Source organism: Podarcis pityusensis (assembly GCF_964106645.2).
Source record: "Podarcis pityusensis genome assembly, chromosome: 15".
NCBI lineage: Eukaryota > Metazoa > Chordata > Lepidosauria > Squamata > Lacertidae > Podarcis > Podarcis pityusensis.
Window position 1 is genome coordinate 2,905,929 of NC_138040.1, and position 23,765 is coordinate 2,929,693.

Below are 23,765 nucleotides of genomic sequence, written 5' to 3' on the forward strand. Positions count from 1 at the left end.
AAAGAGGCTAATACTTGCTCAGTGGGAGGTGTACCTGTAGCACAATGCACTTGATAAAAGCAATGCTCAGTAGCAGATTATTAACCAGGTTTATGGATTCCAAAGGCTCTGCTTGTGTAACAAGGGCACACCAATCACAACACATCCATGTGGGTAATAAAAGCTGGTAAACCCCTTCCTCTGGCTGCCATGTAACGAGCTTCTGCCCCTCGTCGGAGTGCCTGCTCTAGTTTCTTTCTCACGTCTTTCCTTCTGGCTTCTGGGATGTTGTTTATTTCATCTTCACTGATTTCATAACCAAACATCTCAATCTGTGGAGGCAACAAGAAACAGAAATGTGGCAGCAGTTGCTGTTTGTTGCAAGTGCTTATGGGGCTTGTATAGAATGTGAAAAGCAGAGGTGTGGCACCACAAGCCTGGAAGCTTTATGTGGCCTTCACAGCAGCTTTTATCTTGTAACTATAATGCGTGGCGTGCTCTGGTCCAGGGGGTCACGAAGAGTTGGACACTACTAAACAACAACAATCCATAATGCTTTGCAGTCCTCAACTTTCTGCCTGTCTGGTGTGTGTCATTGAAAAGCATTCCCCACACCTGGCCTTAGTGAAAGAAGGCTGTGGGAAGGAGTTAGGCCTGGGTACCTGGTCAGTGGGGCAAAGTAGGGGGAGTTGGATTAGTAAAGGCAGGCTGGGAAGCAGGTTCATGTCATGTCCCTAATATATAAAAAAGTTTTATATACACAATGTATTGTTACATAAGGTACTGGAATGGCCAGCTGCCATGCCCAGCCCAGGCGAGCTGTTTAATGGAGGGAGGGAGGTGCTGTGAAATGCCTCCCACCTTTAAGAATGGGTGGAACTTGGGGCAGGGGTGAAGCGTAGAGGGAGGGACGTTTGGTCCAGTGTGGGGGAAGGGCAAAGGGGTATGTGGGGCTAGCAAGCGGGGTGGCAGCCCCTAGTATGTCATGCTTTTTATCCCTATAAAAATGACAAATCTCGGAATAATTTTTCTATCTCGGCCCTCCTAATAATGCATTGGGAAGATGGGATAAGTCTGTGGAGGTTTAAGGCTTCCAATGGCTACTAGCTTTGATGGCTGTGTTCCATCTATCCTTTCAGGCGCAGAATGCCTCTGAATGCCAGTTGCTGGGGAATCACAAATGTGGAGAGTTACTGTTAGGCCTTGTTCTCAGGCTACTTGGCCACAGGACACTGGGCTGGATGAGCTATCGGCCTGGTCCAGCAGGACTTTGTTCCTTTCTGTTGCTAGACCATACCATAAAAATATAAAAGGCAGGCAATGAGAGAATGCTTCAAAATACCTTTGCATTCTTCTCATCTTCATTGTAGTCCCGAATATGCTCCCTTGTGGCTGCATCCAAGCGTTCCCTTTCCTCGGTGCTCGAACCGTTAACAACTAAAAGAAACACAATTACTTTCTGGGTAGTAGACACCTAGGTTGCAACCTGTTTAAATCTATGACACTCTCACTTAACTAGTTTGTGGCTCAGGCTGTCGCAATGTAACTAGTAGGGTCCAGCTTCTCATTCCAATTTCAGATGGAATACAGGGATAGTCTTGGTGGGTGAGGTGCAGCTTGAATCTAGCGCACTATCTCCATCCAGATGCCACCCAGACCTTACAATTGGGGCGTGACAGCAAGGGCTGCCCCCTATGGTTCATTCCTAAAATCTGCTATTAGGAGATAAGGGTGCCTCTCAACATGGAGGTCTGATTTAGCTATCACAACTAAGAAGCCAATGACAGCCCAGTTCTCCATGGAGGTTTTTCCTGACCCTTTCTAAAAGGATGACCTTGAGCATTGGTAGAGCTACACACACACGCCACGCAAAATGAAACAGAACTCCCAGCCACCAGGTGAAATGTTGGATGGCTTAGGCCATGGGTAGGCAAACTAAGGCCCAGGGGCTGGATCCGGCCCAATCGCCTTCTAAATCCGGCCTGCGGACGGTCTGGGAATCAGCATGTTTTTACATGAGTAGAAGGTGTCCTTTTATTCAAAATGCATCTCTGGGTTATTTGTGGGGCATAGGAATTTTTTCATCCCCCCCCCAAATATATTCCAGCCCCCCACAAAGTCTGAGGGACAGTGGACCGGCCCCCTGCCGAAAAAGTGTGCTGACCCCTGGCTTAGGCAATACGGGTGTAGCAGATTTGCGTGGTGACCCTGGATCATGGAGATTACAAACTGGAAACTTTCTGGCAGATTGATGCTACCTCAGTAGGATTCCAGGCAGGTTAGTGGGATGGAAAGTGGTAATAGTTTGGATCCACTTTTGCAAAGCATAAACCCTCAAAGAATCTCAAAGTCTTCCACCAAGGAGTATTGTACTGAAATAGTTGCATCTCTGACCAGAAGGTGTCGCTTATCTTCCATGAAAATGGCGATAGCCTCACTCTTCAGGCTGCCCAATGCATGCAGACACATTTTGTGTTCCTTGCCTGTGGTCTGTGATGTCCCTTAAGACGTTTCTGGGTAAAGAGAATGAAGGGAGCATCACGAGTGCTGGTGGGAGGAGGGTCAGGAGCCTCAAAGCAGACAGAGCGAGCGCTAGTGACAGGCAGAGCCAACTAATTCTAGTTTTGTCCCTGTTTTCCTCCCTGCTCAGTTCTACATTGGACAGTACTGAGACTAAGGAGGAGGCAGGCAAGGCAACCCCCTGGACTGGTTGTAAGAAGGCAGGGAGGTGGGGGCAACAGGTTGGTGGGGCAGTTCCCCTTTTGCCCCAGTGGATCAGCCTCCAGTGCCTCCATCCCCAAAGCCTTTAAACTTGACCCTGAATAAAGTTTTAGTAAAACGAGAAAAGATGAAAAACAACAATCTGCACTGTGTTGTTTGTTATTTTATAAACCAGTATGTGTGTCCCTGCTCCTAGGCACATTTTTGTCCAGGGAATGTGTCTCTTGATAATGTTCAATTTTAGTTGCATTAACTTAAAGTAAGTTTACACACAGCTGCGTGTTTTGTCTCAGTCAGCTTTGGCTACTGGCTGTTACTTTTTATCCTTTTCAGCCTGACTTCTGTTTTCATTTGAGAAAGAGAGGGAGAGGGAGGGAAGGAGCTCATTTTAAAAATACATTGTACAGTGGTACCTTGGGTTACAGACGCTTCAGGTTACAGACTCTGCTAACCCAGAAATAGTACCTCGGGTTAAGAACTTTGCTTCAGGATGAGAACAGAAATCGCGGGGCAGTGGCAGCGGGAGGCCCCATTAGCTAAAATGGTACCTCAAGTTAAGAACAGTTTCAGGTTAAGAACGGACCTCCAGAACGAATTAAGTTCTTAACCTGAGGTACCACTGTATTAGCGACATCCAGTGGCAGTGAGTTCCACAGATGCCAGCATTTGCATTACAGACAACTTTTGCTTACTTGAGCTGGCTGCCTCCATCATGTGCTTCAGCAGTTTGAAGGCAATGGTGTCTCCATCGGCGGTTTTGTGTTTCTGATGTGCAGCAACTGTGAAACGTTGAAAAGCAAAAGCCAAATTATGAGATATGATTACTCTGTTTAACCTTACATCCTGCTTTTTTGCCCAGTAGGTTGCCTGTATCCAGAGTTATTTCAGTCTCAGATTTGCAAATGTTTATATGCTGGTCAACAAGAACAAAAAATTGCTAGGCCTCTTTGCTTTCGCAGGCCTATGCTGTTCATTTGTGGCACATTAGCATCTAAAGCACACATCCAATTATCTGTCAGTTTAATAAGCTTCCCTGCCTGCTTGGCTGGAAGTGATTCCTGTTCATCACAGGCAATTAGGGAGAGTGTTGGAATCAAATAGCAAATCTCAATAATACCTGATTAATACCCGCAAATGCTTTTCACTAACCTGTGTCTGACAGGCAAGAATGAGGCAGGGAAGTCTGAGATGGCGTCTGGGACTGCAGGGAAGGTGCAGGGGCGAGGAGACTGCAAAGCAGGAAATCAGGTGCTCAGTAAGTCTTTTTACAAATCCCTTTGCCCATTTGTGAAGGGGAGGCACCAGTTCTCAGATGCAAGGGAAGCAGGCCTGTTGCCAAAGTCAACACAATTATGCTGCCCCTTCCCTTTGGGATCACTGTGGGCACATTCTGACTTTATGTTTCTAAGTTGCGGGGTGTACCTTTGCATGCCTGGACAGAACCTTACCTTCCAGCGGAATAGGTGTCAGGTGAAGGCTGCAAGAAAAATATGGAAGGACAGTATTAAAATCTGCATAAGCGACAGGATCTCCTTGGGGCACCCAAGTTTGTTTTAAGACCCAAGGCACGGGAGTTAAAATGCAGATGTCCAAAATGCTGAAGTCTAGGATGCCGGAACATAGACAGGCTTGCTAGCCAGAGCCTGACTTGATCATTTGCCATGGCAGGGACAGTGAGCAAGATTGTCAAAACAGATGCATGTTTTCCAGTATAGAAACACCCGGCTCCAGGCTATTGGGCAAACCATCTCCATCACAGTGGACTGCCTTGCTTCCGTCTACAAGTTCCCTGGGCATTAGTAGTTAGCAGTGGGTGAGCTCATTAAAACAAAACTTCATTTTGAAAAATAAAATATTACCATCTTCCTGTCCACAGCGAGTCTCTGCAGTTCAGCCTGCAGCCTGCTTATCTCCTCCTCTGCCTTCATTTGCATTTCGTAGCGGACCTGTCTCTCCTGAAAGGTGCCAAATTGTAGTTGTTAAAACTTTGGAGGCAGGGAGAGAGAGATTTCATACCTCCTGAGTGCTCGAATGGAGGCTGAATTGGTACTGTCATACATTGACTCTACTGTACTTCACTTTCCTGCCTCCTGAGTGCCCAAATGCAGGCTAAAGTAATAATAATAATAATAATAATAATAATAATAATTTATTATTTATACCCTGCCCATCTGGCTGGGTTTCCCCAGCCACTCTGGGTGGCTTCCAACAGAATATTAAAATAAAATAGTCTATTAAACATTAAAAGCTTCCCTAAACAGGGCTGCCTTCAGATGTCTTCTAAAAGTCTGGTAGTTGTTGTTCTCTTTGACATCTGGTGGGAGGGCATTCCACAGGGTGGGCGCCACCACCGAGAAGGCCCTCTGCCTGGTTCCCTGTAACTTGGCTTCTCGCAACGAGGGAACTGCCAGAAGGCCCTCAGCACTGAACCTCAGTGTCCGGGCTGGACGATGGGGGTGGAGACGCTCCTCCAGGTATACTGGGCCTTTGAGGCAGTTTAGGGCTTTCAAGGTCAGCACCAACACTTTGAATTGTGCTCGGAAACGTACTGGGAGCCAGTGTAGGTCTTTCAAGACCGGTGTTATATGGTTTCGGCGGCCGCCCCCAGTCACCAGTCTAGCAGCCTAGTGGTACAGTCCTATTCTGCCTCTAGGCCAAGTGTCCCTAGCTCTCCTCATTCTTCAACATCCAAATGCAGGGTAAAGCACCACAGTCCTCCAGCTCCCCAGACTCTAGGCCTGATTGTCTATTCTTCTCAAGTGCAGTCAGTGGCATAGCTAGCCGCTCGGGTGCCAGAGTCTGCATGGAGTCTGCTCAGCCCACCCGCCTCCCCCTCAACCACCCTCCAGCTGAAGGGGAGGCGGCAAGCAGACGCAAGCCCAGGTGCCTGCAGGTGCCTGAGCCACTGCGACACTCCCAGGAGAGACACGGGTGCGCTGCAGCACACACCCTGTGGTAAGTGGCCGCCCAGTGCACGTGTTGTAAACAAAATCTGCCCTTTTCCCCTTATGGGGTATCCAAGAACCCATATAGAGTCCTTGCATGGGTTCCCTATTGGTAGGAGAAAATAACAGATGCCAACCAGAGAATATTGAGAAGCAAAGCAGCTAGTAAGCCTGATCTTTATTAAAACTGTTGCAACAGGGTGCTCCCGTCACACGCAGGAGGATGGAGGAGGACCCAGAACAAAGGTGTGCCTGCCCTAATATAGACATTTTTAATTCCCTGCCCTGGAGCTCAAGACCACCCCTCCATACATCATACATACATCACAGAAGGGGTGTAACCCAAGACCACCCCCCACAAACATCATACCTACATCACAGAAAAGGTGGTCTACAACAGAAATTTGAATGTTGTTGTTTTTCCTGTCTGCCAGGTTATCTGATAATGCCTTATCTGATTGCCTTTCCTGGTAGTCTGCCAGTTCCTTTGAGATGGTGATTTCCCAATTCCTGAGACAATGGAAAGGTTCCCTCACCCCCTCCTTCCTTGCAGAGAAAACATCTGGTCAGTTTGGGGGTCAAAATGGTTTCAGGACGGTCTTCCTGTGCTGCTCCAGACATGTGGTCCACATATCTATGTCTGTGCTTGGTTGGTACATTTATAAACATTTATCATATATATATATGACCTTAAATTTTTTATTACACCCCCCCGCCCGCCCCCAGCTATGCTAGTGAGTGCAGCTATGAAATCTCAAATGGTACAGCTCAGTTTAATCTGCACAATACAATTATGTTTATTATGCAGATTCGTGTTTCATTGTGTGAGGCTGTGCCCTTAATAAACCCAATTTACAGATGGGGAACTGAGAGGACAAGAGAGAGTAATGAACAGAGTGGCCCACCCAGAGAGTCCATGGTTAAGCCAGTGGGGTTGGCACACGCCCTTTCTCCAGGACACCCCAACCATCTACGTAAATTGATTGTGTTTCTCTTAATCTTTATTCCACGGTTGGAAGGAAATACCTGGGACAGCTGATCTTCCAAATGGACCTTCTGCATTTCAAATTTTCTCTTATTCTCCTCTAAAAGCTGCAGGAATCTCATCTCTTGTTGCCTGCAAGTCCATTTAAAAAAAAATGTTGCAGAGAAACTCCCAGGAAATTAAATCAGATATGGGTGCCCAATTTCTCCCGACCCTTACGCTGTAGGGTACTCAGTGGAATGGTTAAAACAGCCAGGAGCAAAGTCTTAGCAGAGTACCACCTCGCCTCTCAGCTCAATTTTTCTGGCACATTTGGAAATCTAAGAAACACTACAATATGCCCATTTCACAGAAGTGAAAAACTGGGGTGCTCTGAGCTCCCTGCCATACACCCCCAAGCACTTATATGCATTTTCAAACAAATAAAACATAGATAGAAATGCAGTCCATCCCACAAAGCAACAACGGGCAACATCTCAACCAAGGAATGCCCCCCCAATAATTAAAAAAGCAACCCCTCAATTTAAAAATAAGAATGGGGCAAAAGTATTTTGGGTGCCGACTGATGCCATGCTGGGGACTCTTATTAGCTGAGAATGTGGGTAGCTACAAATGCTGCTGACAGGAAAAGTCTTACCTCTTCTGTTCTTCCGTTCTGAACCTTTGAAGTCTCTGTTCCTGTTGTGCCCTCTCAAGGCGTTGCTCTTCCAGCAACTGGCGCTCCTCTCTGAAAATCAGGACGTGCCCTGTTTGCTGTACGTATTCTCCCTCCCCATCTTTCCGTGCCCTCAGGTGAGCCTCAAAAATGCCACCGATGCTCCAAAGGAGTGGGAGAGGACCAGAATGACACAAGCGCGCATTCACACGTTTCCAAGCACAACTCAAAGTGCTGGTGCTGACCTTTAAAGCCCTAAAAGGCCTCGGTCCAGTAGACCTGAAGGAGCATCTCCACCCCCATCGTTCTGCCCGGACACTGAGGTCCAGCACCGAGGGCCTTCTGGTGGTTCCCTACCTGTGAGAAGTGAGGTTACAGGGAACCAGGCAGAGGGCCTTCTTCATGGTGGCACCCGACCTGTGGAACGCCCTCCCACCAGATGTCAAAGAGAACAACAACTACCAGACTTTTAGAAGACACCTGAAGGCAGCCCTGTTTAGGGAAGCTTTTAATGTTTAATAGACTATTGTATTTTAATATTCTGTTGGAAGACGCCCAGAGTGGCTGGGGAAACCCAGCCAGATGGGTGAGGTATAAAAAAAATATTGTTATTGTTATTATTATTATTGGCAAAAAAGGATTAAAAAGCACTAGGTACGTTCTGGGTCCTTGCCAGGGCTGGTCAGCTCTACAGTGAGGCAAAACGACAAGATCCCAGTCCTCATGGTTCTGAACCGTGGGCTGATTTAAATAGGAAAAGAGCCAGACCCTTGGTCAATTTAGCTCAGTATTGTCTACACTGACTGGAAGCAGCTCTCCAGGGGTTCTGGCAGGGGACCGTTCCAGCCCCACCTGGAGGTGCTGAGGATACTGAGCCGCACCCCCTTCCCTTGTGCCTTTCGTGGGGCCCTGGAGCAAGAGGACGCCCCTTAAGCACCTTGTTTGCCTCCTGTCTTCTGGCCTTGTCCTTGGAGGTGGTACCGCTTGGAAATCTCTGTAGCGCCACGGAGGAAAAGCTCAAAGTGGGAGGGAAAGAGAAATAATGAATGTTAATCGGCTACATAGCTGTCAACTTACAGATTTGAAAATAAGGGACCAGCAGCCTCGAAAATAAGGGATCAGCAGCCAAAATAAGGGATTTTCCAAGCACAGGTATGTTCAACTTCTGAGCCCCACCAAGCCAAAGGCAGAAAGCCCAGCCAGCAGCCAAACAAAGCCTCAAGCGGTGGTTCCCACAGCGCAGCAACCCAGCAATGGGGATGCAGCAAGGAAAGCCACCGTCACCTCTCCGCTGGGAAGCGCTGAGCAAAGACGAGTCCCCAGGCAACGCGGCCGATTTGATCAGCACAAGGCATGCAAGCTCCACCCCCCAGTCTTTCTTAGACTCCTTATTGGGTGAACAACGCAGCCAAACAACACAGTTGGAGCCTCCCTGGCCGGCAGGGAGGGAGGGAGAGGAGCTGCTTCCTTTGAAACCTGGGAAATTTAAGGGACATCATCAATAAGGGACAGCAGTGGGACATGGCGCTGGGATAAGGGACTTTCCCGCCAAATAAGGGACGGTTGACAGCTATGATCGGCTCTCCTGCCCCATACCTTTGACTGACACATGGAATGACAGGCACAAAAGCTGATAAAATTCCAGCATGTTTTGAAAATGTACCTGTGCAATCTGGAAGCTCTCTCCCCTCTTCTCCCCCCCCCCCCGCCACTAGAGTTTCATGCCATGTGTCCTCGAGATGATTATCAGATGTCTTTTATGCATCTCACCCCCTTTACCCCATTCCGGCACCTGCACATCTCAAGAGATTGGGCAATGCTGAGATAATGCATGCCCCCCACAGCTGCCCAAGCTTAGCAGGTCCTAGAAACCAAGCTTGTTAGTGTTGCAGCGCCAGCCCTCTGGAATCAGTAAGGGTAAAGGATAAAGGGGACCCCTGACCATTAGGTCCAGTTGTGGCCGACTCTGGGGTTGCGGCACTCATCTCGCTTTATTGGCCGAGGGAGCCGGCGTACAGCTTCCGGGTCATGTGACCAGCACGGTGAACCAGAGCAGCGCACGGAAACGCCGTTTACCTTCCCTCCGGAGCGGTACCTATTTATCTACTTGCACTTTGACGTGCTTTCAAACTGCTAGGTTGGCAGGAGCTGGGACCGAGCAACGGGAGCTCACCCCGTCGCAGGGATTCGTAGCCCATATTAGAGAGTTGTGATGTTTTGGCCCCTGCCAAAGGCATTTTAGTTTAAAAGCACTTTCCCTGGAGTGACCGAGTCATTTTATGAAATATTAATTGTGTGTCTGCAGAAATGGCTTGATTGGAGCTGGGGTGGGGGAGAATTTGATTTATTTATTAACCAAAACTGTATACTGCTTCATTGTAAATGATACCTCCAAGCAGTTTTTGCAAACAATAGTTGCTGAGATGATTTTATTTTTTTTAGAGAGAGCACATGTGCTTTAATTCTTCCTTCTTACCTTGTATACTGCTTCAGTGGCTTACTGCTATGATGGAACAATTACCATTTTACTGCGGTTTTATATTTTTATCTTTGGCTCTGCCTGGAGACAGAATGTAATAGGCAGTATGTAAAATACTGTGATAGGCTTGGGGGATCATTCTGGATGATACAAAGGGGTGTCTTCTGCTCCAGTCCAAGCCTTTAGGTCTGCTCTCTTGACTGCTTTGCATACTTTTTATTATGGCTCTTATTTGGCTGCTTTTTAAAAATGTTATTATTCTGTATTTTAAAAATCTTGCTTTGCAATTTGTTGCCTTACAACTGCTGGGGGACAAAGGTGGGAAAAATGTATTTGTTCAGGCTGACTGCAAAAAAAGACTAGGAAGAGAAAGTTAGATCATATTGCTATAAATTGTTTTGGGAACTCAGACTTTTAATCTTGAGTCAGCTGATGTCACATCTGATTTTTCTCTCCTATATCATTAACATTTACTGTATTACTGCTGTGTTTGTATTTTGGTATTTGTAATGTAATTGTCTTGGCCTTTGGCTAGCACAATATACTTATTGATTGATATTTATTTTTCTTCTATTGACTGTTATTGGTTTCTTTCTTTCTTTCTTTCTTTCTTTCTTTCTTTCTTTCTTTCTTTCTTTCTTTCTTTCTTATGTATATTGTGTTCTCATTTTGTATTTTTCTGTTGCAAACCGCCCTGTGATCCTCAGGTCGAGGGCGGTATACAAATTGAATAAATAAAAATAAAAAAATTGATTGATTGATTGACAGGTAAATGTTTTGAGGCTGAGAGGAAGGAGTGAGCCTGAGCAGAAGACGCCCGTCAAGGCCTTACTTTGGGTAGGGTCATGGATCGGGGTGGGTTCCTTGTTTCCGCCAAGCAACTGGCTGTACAAATCTTCAAAGAAGTGTTTCCCCATCATGTCTTGGAACTCTTGCACAAGCAGAGACGGTCCCCAGGTTTTCAGTGTTGCTTTCAATTCCACTGGCTGCAGTAAAAGGCAGGGAAGGTGGGTGGGTAAAATTGCTCAATGGTGGCTGGTGGGGCACCAAAGGTGGTCCTCAAAGGTAGGGCAAACAAAAATCCTCTTAGAAACAGAAGGGCTTTTGCTCCCCCCCCCAAAAAAGCAGCAGCCGTTAAAACAATTTTAAAAACAAAGCCACACAAAAGCCAAAATTTAAATCCATGGCAGAGTTTAGAAGAAACTTTCTAAACAACAGATAATACAATCATACCTTGGAAGTTGAACGGAATCCATTCCACAAGTCCATTCAACTTCCAAAGTGTTCGAAAACCAAAGCGCGGCTTCTGATTGGCTGCAGGAAGCTCCTGCAGCCAATCAGAAGCTGTGGAAACCCCGGAGCTGTGGGGTTCAGCTTTCAAAAGAATGTTTGAAAACTGGAACAGTCACTTCTGGGTTTTGATTGTTCGGGTGCCAAAACATCCGAGAACTAGGCTGTTCGAAAACCAAGGTATGATTGTACATACAAAGATGGCGAAGTAAGAAAGTCATAGGAATGTTAGAATTTTTGGACGTTGGTGACACGAGAACAGGACCTTTTCAGTGGTGGCTCCCTGCTTGTAGAATGTTCTCCCCAAAAAGGCATTTGTGGTTCCAAACAAGAGTTGTTCGCAGCTATACCTAGAGATATCAGGGATTGAACTGGGGTCTTCTGCATGAAGGCAATTACTCTTCCCCTGAGCTACAGCTTTCCCCCACATACAGATGGACAGATCTCCACTAGAACAACATTCCATAATCTTAGGATGTAGCCCCATTCGCCCCTGATTCTTGCCCATACCAATTCTATATTATTCCAGCATTTAATGCAATACCGTACTTGTTGAAGTTACATGTCTAATGTACATAAAACGTGGTATTTAAATGCATTGTATTTAAAATGCTGCAAAGGGAAGTTTACCGTGGCCAAGAAGTTTCACTCTGGCAAAAGCGTCAGAGAAGGTTGGCATCTTTCCATTTCAATGAGCTAAACTACCTTATATTGGAATTGGAAACGTGAGAAGCCAGTGTGTGCTTGTTGGTGACAGCTAGTAGGAGCGGTTGCAGAGAAGTTCTGCAGTGATGAACAAGCTTAGGATCTCCCCCTGGGACCAGAGAGAGGACCGTTTACTGAACAGCATGAAGGACTGAATCCCATTGCTTGGTTATTTTGTAACGTTTATCTTATTAAATCTGTTCTGCAGCAAAGCTTTGAAACTCAATTCTTGTGGAGGAGAGAATTCATTTCTGTACAAGGTCCCCATCAAGGGATCCGCTGGACAACTTTAACAATGCTTTGTAAAACAGTTGTGGCATTAGATTTCATCAGGCTGTGCATACGGATTGACACGTGAGTAGCCGACCACGGAGCAGGAGGACAAAAATGGTGGTGAACACAGGGAGACAGTTGTACGACGGCCGCTCCAGTCCCAGGATAATCTGGTCCCAGATGTACAACAGAGTATCCATGTTTAAGTAGCCTGCAAACAAAGCAAAAGTGGAAGAGCATCTCACTAGCTTCCCTGAGGCATAAGGAACACTTTGGAAGGTCTGTGGCTTGTGGTGGAGCGTCCAGCTTGTATGCAGTGTTGAATGGTTTCTTTAAATTTTAGTTTTCATTATTGTTTCACAAGATGTGTATGCCTTTAAGGGCCAGAGCAAATAACATGACCTAGTTTTACAGCTGTGAAGCAGTATAGCAGCTGCTGTTATGTTAATTAAGCTGTTGGGTATAGTATATAAAGAGCAGCATGTAGCTCTCTCAGTACAGTGGTACCTCGGGTTACATACGCTTCAGGTTACAGACTCCACTAACCCAGTAATAGTACAGTGGTGCCTCGCAAGACGAAATTAATTCGTTCCGCGAGTTTTGTCGTCTTGCGATTTTTTTCGTCTTGCGAAGCACGGTGTTGGGAAAGTTTTGGAAAAGCTTCAAAAATCACCAAAGTCTTTAAAAACCTCAAAAAAGGCTACCACACCGCGTTCTATGAGTTGCTCCTCGAAGTCAAGTCGCAACTGTATTAATGGTGTTAAGAAAAAGGAAACAAACTTGCAAGACGTTTCCGTCTTGCAAAGCAAGCCCATAGGGAAAATCGTCTTGCGAAGCAGCTCAAAAAACAAAAAACCCTTTCGTCTAGCGAGTTTTTTGTCTTGCGAGGCATTCGTCTTGCGAGGTACCACTGTACCTTGGGTTAAAAACTTTGCTTCAGGATGAGAACAGAAATCGTGCTCCGGCGGCAGCTGCAGGCCCCATTAGCTAAAGTGGTGCTTCAGGTTAAGAACAGTTTCAGGTTAAGAATGGACCTCCAGAACGAATTAAGTACTTAACCTGAGGTACCACTGTACCCTGGTGGATGGGTGACACTTATTGAGATAATGAAATTCAGTGTAAAAGGAGTTTTTGTTTTTGTTATTTGTTATTAAACCAAGCAAAAGTTACTTTTGCGTTTCTTGAATGTGTGGTCTCCCCAGCACGCCTTCTGCAGCCCGACTAATCTGCGAAATAACCAACATGCAGAAGGTCCCAAATTCAATCCCTGGCATCTCAAGGTAGGACTGAGAATGCCTTCCTTCTGCACCCCTGGAGAGCTGCTGCCAGTCAGTGCAGACATTACTGGGCTAGATTGCCTGGCAGTAGCTTCCTACCTCTCTCTCTCTCTCTCTCTCTCTCTCTCATGCAGGTGCACTATGAGGGGTTTTGCTGTGGTGAGGAACGAGAGAATCAAAATACAAAAGAAGAGCTCTGCTGGACCAACCCATCCTGTTTTCACAGTGTACAAGAAGATGCCCCAGTAGGAAATCTCCACTCAGGGCCCCAAGCACAAGAGCAACTCTCCTTCCTGGAGTTTCCAGAAACTGGTATTCAGAAGCATGACCGCCTTTGATTGAGGAGGAAACACACAGCCTTGTGACTAGTACAGTAGCTATTGACAGCCTTATCCTGTTCCATGAACTGCCTAGTCCTCTTTTAAAGCCACCCAAGCTGGTGGCCATCACTATGCTTTGCAGGTAATCACCTCCTGGCAAATAGAAGAGGAAGAAATGGAGGCAGTGAGAGATTTTACTTTCTTGGGCTCCATGATCACTGCAGATGGTGACAGCAGTCACGAAATTAAAAGACGCCTGCTTCTTGGGAGAAAAGCAATGACAAACCTAGACAACATCTTAAAAAGCAGAGACACCACCTTGCCGACAAAGGTCCGTATAGTTAAAGCTCTGGTTTTCCCAGTCGTGATGTATGGAAGTGAGAGCTGGACCATGAAGAAGGCTGATCGCAGAAGAATTGATGCTGGAGGAGACTCCTGAGAGTCCCCTGGACTGCAAGAAGATCAAACCTCTCCATTCTGAAGGAAATCAGCCCTGAGTGCTCACTGGAAGCCCAGATCCTGAAGCTGAGGCTCCAAGACTTTGGCCACCTCATGAGAAGAGAAGACTCCCTGGAAAAGACCCTGATGTTGGGAAAGATGGAGGGCACAAGGAGAAGGGGACGACAGAGGACGAGATGGTGGGATAGTGTTATTGAAGCTACCAGCATGAGTTTGACCAAACTGCGGGAGGCAGTGGAAGACAGGAGTGCCTGGTGTGCTCTGGTCCAGGGGGTCACAAAGAGTCGGACATGACTAAACAACAACAACCACCTCCCAATTCCCAGTCTCAGCTCCAGGTTCAATTTTTTTTGGATCTTTTTTTTGTATGCCAAGAAGTGCATCTCACCAGCAAGCAGAGTGTCAATAGCCGGCTGGATCATGTGGCTCAGTCCCTTGAGTAAGGTGTCTCTGGGGTCTTCCTCTGGAAAACAGCAAAGATGTGGGATTCTACAAGTATATGATGATTATTGTTTATTTACAGCACTTACATCCCGCTTTGTAGTCCCAAGAGGCTCTCAAAGCAGCTTACGGAACAATTCTCAATATCAAATCCAAGTTTGGTGGTGCCACTTTCAGTTGTCATTGCACAAAACAAATGATATACCGTGAAAATCCCTGAAACGAAAAGTAATCGGCTAGAAATATTATCTTGTGGAAATAAACTAAATAATAAAAATTAAAAAGTTTAAGGGAAAAAATTAGAAAAACCTAAAATTGAACAAAGCCTTAATCAAAAAGGCTTAATCAAACCATCAAACCATCTGAAATCTGTTGCCTTATGAATTTTTTTCAATTTTCATCATTTAAGGTTTATGATTTTTCTATTTCCTTCTGAGGAAATTGAATAGTTCAGTGAAATGGGGTTTGTAGCCGGCATCCTGTTAAGGCTTTGTTCAATTTTAGGTTTTTCTATTTTTCCCCCCTTAAACTTTTTTATTAAGGCTTTGTTCAATTTTAGGTTTTTCTAATTTTTTCCTTAAACTTTTTGATTTTTATTATTTAGTTTATTTCCACAAGATAATATTTTTAGTCAATTACTTCTCGTTTCAGGGATTTTCATGGTATTTCATTTGTTTTGTGCAATTTCTCATTTCCGTGACTGGGAACTGTAGTTCGTCATGGGTGATGAGAGTTGCTAGGAGACTCGTATTCCACACCCAGAGCTACAATTCCCAGAGTAGCCACCAATATCTCTTCCCAGAGATCCGTGTGAATTGTAGCCCATCTCTTCTACAGAAGTTGGAGCTGAAGGCATTCGTATCAGCAGGATCATCATGAAAGTAGGACTTTAGGATTTTTATTATTTAGTTTATTTCCACAAGATAATATTTTTAGTCAATTACTTCTCGTTTCAGGGATTTTCGTGGTATTTCATTTGTTTTGTGCAAGAGACGTTAAGCTTGCTTATACAGAATTGGTGGTCCTTTTATTTTCAGCGCTCAAAGGTGAGTGACGTTACTTAGGCATCCAAGAAACCACCATCCACACTCAAGAGGGAAGAGTAAGCGAGCTCAGGGAAACCCCAAAATTTGCAGATGAAAAGCAAAAATAGAGGGGGAACGCTAAGAAGGTGAGGACTCCAGGACTTGCCAGTCAACATGCTCAGTAGCTGCTGAGGATGAAATGGAGTACCTTGTGCAGGGACCATGCGCCCAAAGTTTAGGAAGAGAAATGCCCCTATAGTGACAGGATTACTGAGGTGGCACCCCAAAGCAGACTTACCTGGTTGTGCATAAACGCTCTCCAGGAACCTTGCCAGATCTCTGTCTCTCTGCTCCAGCAGGGAGGCAACTTCTTCCACTATGCTGACCCGGGAAGCATCCTAGACAGAAATTTGCCACAAATAGTAAATCAAAAGAGTCTTATTTAAAGTCTAGTGGTGCCGTTTGGATTCTGGATTAGCTGTTCTAAATGAAATTTAATTTAATAGAACAGGCTTCCTAATCTGCTGCCCTCCAGATGTTTATGGGGAGGGGGAGACCTTGGTTGATGGCCAAGGCCACTGGAATCCTATGCACTGCTCAGCAGGAATTGGGGTGTCCTAAAACCCTATATAAGGGATGCGGGTGGCGCTGTGGGTTAAACCACAGAGCCTAGAACTTGACGATCAGAAGGTCGGTGGTTCGAATCCCCGCGACGGGGTGAGCTCCCATTGCTCGGTCCCTGCTCCTGCCAACCTAGCAGTTCGAAAGCTCGTCAAAGTGCAAGTAGATAAATAGGTACCACTCCGGCGGGAAGGTAGATGCCGTTTCCGTGCGCTGCTCTGGTTCGCCAGAAGCGGCTTTGTCATGCTGGCCACATGACCCGGAAGCTGTACGCTGGCTCCCTCGGCCAATAAAGCGAGATGAGTGCCGCAACCCCAGAGTCGGCCACAACTGGACCTAATGGTCAGGGGTCTCTTTACCTTTCTTTATAACCCTATATGAATGGGTGGAGAGGTGGAGATACCTGGACGGAGATGGAGAGTCTAACAAGTTGAGGATGGAGCTTCTTGAGAGACATAAATTCTTCAACCAGGAGGGCAGAAACAGACTCCACAGAGCTGGTAGAAGAACCCAAATCCAGAATAACTTGCAAGAGAGGCACGGGCAGGAAATAATCTTGGTCTCGCAGAGGTGTGGAGGTGCCCTGAAGCTTGTGGTAATAAGAAAGCACATTCCGCAGGCACTGTGTGGCAACTAAGGAGAGGTTTTTGGAAAAGCAGTGCATAGTTAACATATGGAACTCATTGCCACAGCATGACCATCAACCTAGATAGTTTTAAGAAGGCTAGGCAAATTCATGGAGGCAAAGGCTATTTGCCACGATGGTTATGGTTGGCCTCCACAATTGGAGGCAGTGATACTTCTGAATAGCAGTAGCTGAAAACCACAGGGGACGAGAGAGAGAGGTCTTGTGCTTGGGACTTGCTTGAGGGTTTCTCTTTGGGGAATCTGGTTGGCCACTGTGAGAACAGAATGCTGGACTAGGTAGGCCATTGGTCAGATTCAGCTGGCTCTTCTTATTGAACCACTTCTCAGCACTGACCCTGAAATGCAACCTGGAAAGAAAGCCCAACCCTTGAATCTCTCCATCACCACATTCTTTTTTTCCTGGTTGTGACAACAGCACACACAGACACACTCATGCTTATGTGAAGTTGGACTTGGGCAGTCTTCCACATCCATGAGGACTAGATGCTTGCAACAGATCCCCAATATATATCTGCGTCTAATGGATATATGAAGCCACACTGAGAGGTTGCTTCTGCTAACTGGAAATGCCAGGGAAAGCAAAGAAACAGACCACCCTTTCTGTCTCGAGGGCTTTGGACTGATGCCACATGGTCTTGTTTGTGGTCTCTACTGGCTTCCTCCTTTCATCCCAACTTAGGCATGTGGGAAGGAACACTTGCTTTTCTCAAAAACAGGCATCTGCATGGCCACTGTGAGAACAGGATACATGGGACACCAGTCTGATCCAGAAGGACTCATTTATATTCTTCTGGGCTAAATAAGTCACTGTCAGTTCCTCGTTCTTCCAATCTTAGGTTCAGTTCTCCACATTGCGACATCAGCTAGTTAGTTAGTTGTGAAGGTAATGCTCCGCTTTGCGAAGGCAAACTTCACACCAGACGTGCAACAGTAGGTCCAGGAGCGTTTACACCTGCTTTCCCTGACCTTCTTGGCTAGAAAACAGGGTTTCCCCCCTGACCTTTTGTCCTCTCACAATTTGTTTGTTAGACAATTCGCTTGGCTGGAGCATGATCAGGGACGCAGACGTAATCAAGTATCAGGGGGAAACTTTGAGGGAAACACCTGCTGACACGTGTAATTGCTAAGGCTGAAAATGTGCTTAGATGGAAATACGTTAAGTTCAGGGTGGTTTCGCTACTGTTTCCAATTGTTGACTTCTGCTAATAAAAGGAGCCTCAGCAGAGCTAGCCGGCAGCTTGCTTGGAGCATGCTTGCCAAGGTGCTTCTGCACAGCTCACCTGCAGCCAACATCCTGTCATCTCCATTATTCCTACAGTTAGTTAGTTGTTTTAAACCCTCATTAAAATTCCCCCGTGTTGTAGAGTGAATTTCTCTTAAACATTTCCTAACACGCACTTTTTCTTCTTCCAAACTAAGTTCCCTTAATACAATGTGGCTTTGTATGGTATTTTTTTGCCAATTTATATGCACACTTCACCCCACTATATGCATCTTTATACATATTACTCATCTGCATTGTAAAATTCAGAGATGTTCCAGCTTCAGAGGCTGTTTTGGTTCATGCATTGTTTCAGAAAGTGCAAATCTGGTAAATTCACATTTAAATGCAAACTGAATTGAGTCTGCCTCCCCTCATCCCACCTCCAGTCTTCCTTACTACTTTTGTGTGACTCAGGAGAGGCCTTGTCCTATTTTGCCACCCCGCTGCTGAAGCCCACCATACCAGGCTTGTGTGGCGGTACCCACAAAGCGATGGCAAGTTCTGGTGAGATCCTGCAAGATATTGGTGTAATCTCACAAAATCTTCCTGGAAGCCACCGCCACTTCTTTGCCAGTGGCAGTAGAGTGGGCAAGAGTGTCCATGGGGCACCGCCTCTTGGGGTTCAGCCACCCAAAGCGGCAGCCTCACCTGCCTCATGGATGGGCCTTGCCCTGGTGTCACTCCTGTGGTGGTTTCTTCTTACCCTTGTGGTTTTTTAAGGACTGGAACATCGGCTCAGAATCCAGCAGGGCTTGGCACCTCAGAGAGATCTCTCTGTCCTTCTGGGAAGTGGCTCTGTTTGCTGCCAAATGGGAGAGATACCCTAACCTTGCTGGGAATGAGAAAAGGAACAGAAGAAAGGCAATGGTTGGTGCATTTCATTTCATTTCCATTTTTGCTAAACTGACCACCAAATAAAGCGATGCAATTGTGATGGTATGGTGCCCTCATATATTTGTGGCTTAGGGCCCTCATATTTATGGGACCGCCTCTCCTGGTCTGCCCTGCAAAGGACCTTAAGGTCCATGAATAATCATAGTTTAGAGGTCCCGGGCCCTAAGGAAGTCAAACTATCCTCCACCAGGGCCAGGGCCTTCTCAGTGATGGCTCCGACCTGGTGGAATGCTCTGTCCCATGAGACCAGGGCCCTGCAGGATTTAACCTCCTTTCGCATGGCCTGTAAGACAGAGCTATTCCGCCTGGCTTTCAATTTGAACTTAGCCTGATCTTTTATTCCCCTTCCTTCCCTCCCTCTCCCCGTTTTATGAAGATTACCCGCTCTGGGATCCCACAGCTAATTCTCCCCTGGTCTCCTCTCTGGCCCAAATAGGACTAATTTAGCCAGCTAGCCCTGGTGATCATCTAATGTTTATTGGATGGATTTCCCCCCTAAATTGATTTTTGAATTCTGAATTTATTGTTATTCATGTTATATACTGTATGTTATGCTGTTTTTTGTTGCATCAATAAAGTGTTTAAAATTTGCTGTTAGCCGCCCTGAGCCCAGTTTTCTGAACCAGGGAGGGCAGGGTATAAATAAAAAATTATTATTATTTATTATTATATATTTATGGCGGGGGTGTGATAAGCTTACCGGGTTTTGGCAAATCAATTTCGATGTCGTTTCTGATATTGCCAGTTAGTCACTGAAGCCAAATCCTGCTCTGGCCCATCTGTCACTGGATGTCAATACATAAGGGCCACACTGCCGTGCTGCTTCCTGCTTCCCACTTAGAGATCACCTCCCATTGGGAAGACCTCAAAGATCCATCTCTGATGGGATGGCAAGGGGAAAGTTTGGGACCTGCCTCTTTCTGGGCATCTAACACAAGGCAGTAGGGGTGTCAGAGGCCAAAGTAAAAGCCATCATTCTGACCAGGAATGGTTCCCATTTATCAGATATGCAAACAGAAGCAATGTTATTGCCAGACCTTTGCTAACCACAAAGGCCAAGTAAGTTGTCCAAATACTTGTTTACCAGGTGGAGGGTGGGTTTTAGTTCCAAATAACAAACCACTGTTTGCCCCTCCAAAAGCAGAAGAAAGCAACCCATTTCACAGAAGGGAAAACTGAGTAAAACAAACTGGTGATGGCCCAAGCCATCTGAAGGTCTTGCCTTCGGTGTTTGCCTGCCTGTTTTAGAGAACTGATATGTGTCATACCCTTCGTGTTAGAGAGGTAAAGCTTCCAGGTGAGATGACGCAGATCGGCAGGTAAGGGCTGGTTAAAAAGAGAACAAAGCCTCCCTCGCAGCTCTGGCCGTTCCTCCAGCAAGGTCATCTGAAAGGAAGGAGTTGGCTCATTGAACGTGGCTGAATTAAGGCTCCTTTTTCTACAATAGCTGAACCACCGGATATCGTAGCATAGTTGGTTAGAGCAAATGTTTTGCACGCAGAAGGCTCCAGGTTCAATCCCTGGCCAGGTAGGGCTGGGAAAGGCTCGTCTGAAACACTGGAGAGCTGCTGCCAGTCAGTGTAGGTAATACTGAGCTAGATGGACCAACGATCTGACTGATGGGTCCTTTAGGGGCACTTCCTTGCCAACCTCACTTGCCCTGTCCTCTTGCTTCCATCAGTCCAGAGGCTGACTCTGCCTAACCTTTTCCTCTTCCTCCTTAGTCTCACTGTTGCGCCTTGCAGAAGTCAGCAGGGAGAAGGAGGATGGGGACAAAACAGGAATTAGTTTGCTCTCCTGTCATTGGCTCTGGTGCCACCTACTGTTGGGCTCCACACCTTCCACCCTACCAGCCCTAGTGGGTGTCAGCCCCACACTGCCCCAACTGAGAATACAAAGCAGCAAAGCTACGTACCACTCCATCCTTGAGGTGACTGAGCAGCAGGGCTGGCTTGTTTTTCACCCTCCTGTCTCCATCCTGAATCTCCCGGGCGATCTGGCAATAAATCTGTTCCTCTAAGCAGCCGCTAACCTGCGACATCAGGGCCTTATAAGCATCACCTGAAAGAATATCAGAGAACGAGTGGATTATTTCACAACATTTTCTTAACTCCCCTTTTCAAGGAGGGGCAAAGTGGAGGGGCAGATCCGTGTCTAGGGACAGGGAAGAAATTTGGTTTGGTTGACATTTTGGTTCTAACACACCTGATTTGCACCTTGTGGAAATAGTATAGGGAACGAAAGCAGCCATCTTTCAAAATTCACACTTCTCCAAATTTTCATTGTTGGCCTCCAACCAAGCAAATGTGCACAGAATGCATATTATTAGCAGGGCATGCATAAAAAATGCATATATTCGTGGAAATGTCATATCAAGATGCATTATACTGGGGGGTATTGCTTGTAAAAAAATGTATATTAGGCAAAAGTTCATACAAAAATGTGTTTATTAGGAGAGATGTGTGCTAAAAAGAGATTGGGTGGGCTCTTTTTCTAAAAAATTGCAAATTCACAAGGAAATTTGGCAAAGAGAACAGAAACTGAGAGAAATTGAAATTGACAACTCAAGTTTACCCAGTGTGCTTCCTGACCGAGTGAGGATTTGAACGCAGGTCTCTCTTGAGAGCTTTGCTGCTCCATAGCGTCTCCTGCTGATTGTGGCAGGGAAGGGAAACTATAGCCAGACCTCTAGCCCAAGAGGACCAGGTGACCTGAGCAGCTAATAGGGATCTTGTAGGCCCTACACTGGTTCTCCCTTAGGACTGGCTGCTTAGTCTGAATAGCTTGCTCCTGGGAGAAGCTGAGCAGATATCAGAGAACTTGATATCAGAGAACTTGCATGTGTGGCATTTCTTAAGCCCCTCCCTCCCCACAGCAAATCCAGTAGAAGTGAACTGTTTATCAGGCCTGGTTCCTAAACTCTCACCTCCTTGGATGGCACTGACTGCTTTCTCCAGGACAAAACCTTTCGCTGCCTCTGAGAGGTCCTGCAAGGCATTGATGTGGCTCTCAACCATCTGCTGCTGGACAGCGTCAGACAGCGTCAGAATGAAATCTTCCCATTCCTGATAAAGGGTGAAAGAGTCAAACAGCATTTTCAGATCTCTATGACATACCTAGACAGCATCTTAAAAAGCAGAGACATCACCTTGCCAACAAAGGTCCGTATAGTTAAAGCTATGGTTTTCCCAGTAGTGATGTATGGAAGTGAGAGCTGGACCATAAAGAAGGCTGATCGCCGAAGAAGTGATGCTTTTGAATTATGGTGCTGGAGGAGACTCTTGAGAGTCCCATGGACTGCAAGAAGATCAGACCTCTCCATTCTGAAGGAAATCAGCCCTGAGTGCTCAACTGGAAGGACAGATCCTGAAGCTGAGGCTCCAAGACTTTGGCCACCTCGTGAGAAGACTCCCTGGAAAAGACCCTGATGTTGGGAAAGATGGAGGGCACAAGGAGAAGGGGACGACAGAGGACGAGATGGTGGGACAGTGTTCTCGAAGCTACCAGCATGAGTTTGACCAAACTGCGGGAGGCAGTGGAAGACAGGAGTGCCTGGTGTGCTCTGGTCCAGGGGGCCACGAAGAGTCGGACACGACTAAACAACAACATCTCTATGTCTATCTAGATATAGCTTTGCCAGTTGGATTTCTGCCTGATTGGCATGAGGGCGTTTGGGAAGCAAGCGGATTCAGGAGCAACCTGGGTTGCCAGTTTCTTCCCTTGGCCCTGCTCCAGTGTATTTAACACCCTCTTGACATGCAAGAGGGGAAATTACCTTTATAGAACAGCTTCGGCAGCTAAATTTCAGACAAAACCACATCAATTATCATTATTTATTATTGGTGATGACGATGGTGATAGTTGGCAGTCACTGAAAACAACCCTGTTGCAAAGTCAGGAAACCTGCATTTCAGTCTCTGGGGTTTCTGGACCCTCTCAGATCCCAGATGCAGACAGTCCAGTCCACCTGTCCTACCTGTGAATTCTCAATGCGGAGTCGCACCTTCTGCAGCCAAATCAGAGCCCCTGAGGAACCAGCCATGAATTTCAACTGCTTTTCTCACAAGGAGTCAAGCGGCGCTTAGAGATCTGTTGCTACAACAGTCCTTTTTTCAAACCGGAAACAGTTATTGTTTGATGCTAAATTTAGCTGTTGGAGATCAGGTGACCTTCACCTGCCTCTCTTACCTGCCCAGAGATGTTTCTCCAAAGTGTTTTTAAAATCACTTTAAATTGTAAAATTTTCTGCGTGGCATGCAGAGAACACAAGACTTTTTCTGTTTGAACAAGTTGTCATAGTGAAGATTTATTTATTTTTTAGACCAGTCTGAACCTGAAATTTCCATTAAAAACATTATCAGTGGGAGGTTTCTAAATCGTTGAATCACTTTGAGCTGTTTCACAGGAGGAGATTCATACGTGGAATGAAAAACAGCAAATTTATAGTTATTTATAATTAACCCTGCCCCTTGTTTGTGGGAACCCGCCTCTTCTCAATGCACCATGTGTCAGTCATTCCTCCCTCCCCATCTGCCTCACTCTGCCCAACAGTAGGACCGGGCCTGTTGACATAGGGGAGAGGGGATGTGTTTTTCATGTTTTCATCTCAATTTATCAGCATGAGGGAAAGCACACTTACTTTCTCAATAAGTAGGTCTGGCAGTGAGTGTAGCTGTGCCTGGTGCCTTACCGCCCAAAGGGTGGCATTTCCAGATAACATGTGATGTGCACGAGTGGTGAAACCACAAGCAAAAAAAAAAAGGGGGAACTAACAAAAAAGGAGG

The 23,765-nt window shown here is 46.2% G+C and overlaps 1 protein-coding gene across 5 annotated transcripts; it reads right to left on the reverse strand.

Moving 5' to 3' along the window:
* Positions 1-72: 72 nt before the first annotated feature.
* Positions 73-23,718, reverse strand: LOC308463981 (uncharacterized protein). Of its 5 annotated transcripts, none has more exons than XM_080982948.1 (19): positions 23,621-23,718; positions 21,908-22,046; positions 20,897-21,042; positions 20,250-20,367; positions 18,791-18,919; positions 16,579-16,808; positions 15,853-15,952; positions 14,477-14,551; positions 12,104-12,243; positions 10,597-10,750; positions 8,232-8,301; positions 7,268-7,357; positions 6,672-6,762; positions 4,560-4,655; positions 4,149-4,177; positions 3,850-3,929; positions 3,393-3,479; positions 1,322-1,416; positions 73-311 (listed from the first exon to the last, which is right to left on the reverse strand). In XM_080982948.1, the coding sequence occupies exons 1-19, from the start codon at positions 23,699-23,701 to the stop codon at positions 135-137; spliced, it is 2,127 nt and encodes a 708-aa protein (XP_080839074.1). In that variant the 5' UTR covers positions 23,702-23,718; the 3' UTR covers positions 73-134. The 5 variants fall into 5 exon arrangements, 4 of the variants coding, with proteins under 4 accessions (XP_080839074.1, XP_080839073.1, XP_080839075.1 ...); XM_080982947.1 differs by having other exon boundaries at positions 8,223-8,301; XM_080982949.1 differs by lacking the exon at positions 23,621-23,718 and adding an exon at positions 22,958-23,068 and having other exon boundaries at positions 8,223-8,301.
* Positions 23,719-23,765: the final 47 nt, after the last annotated feature.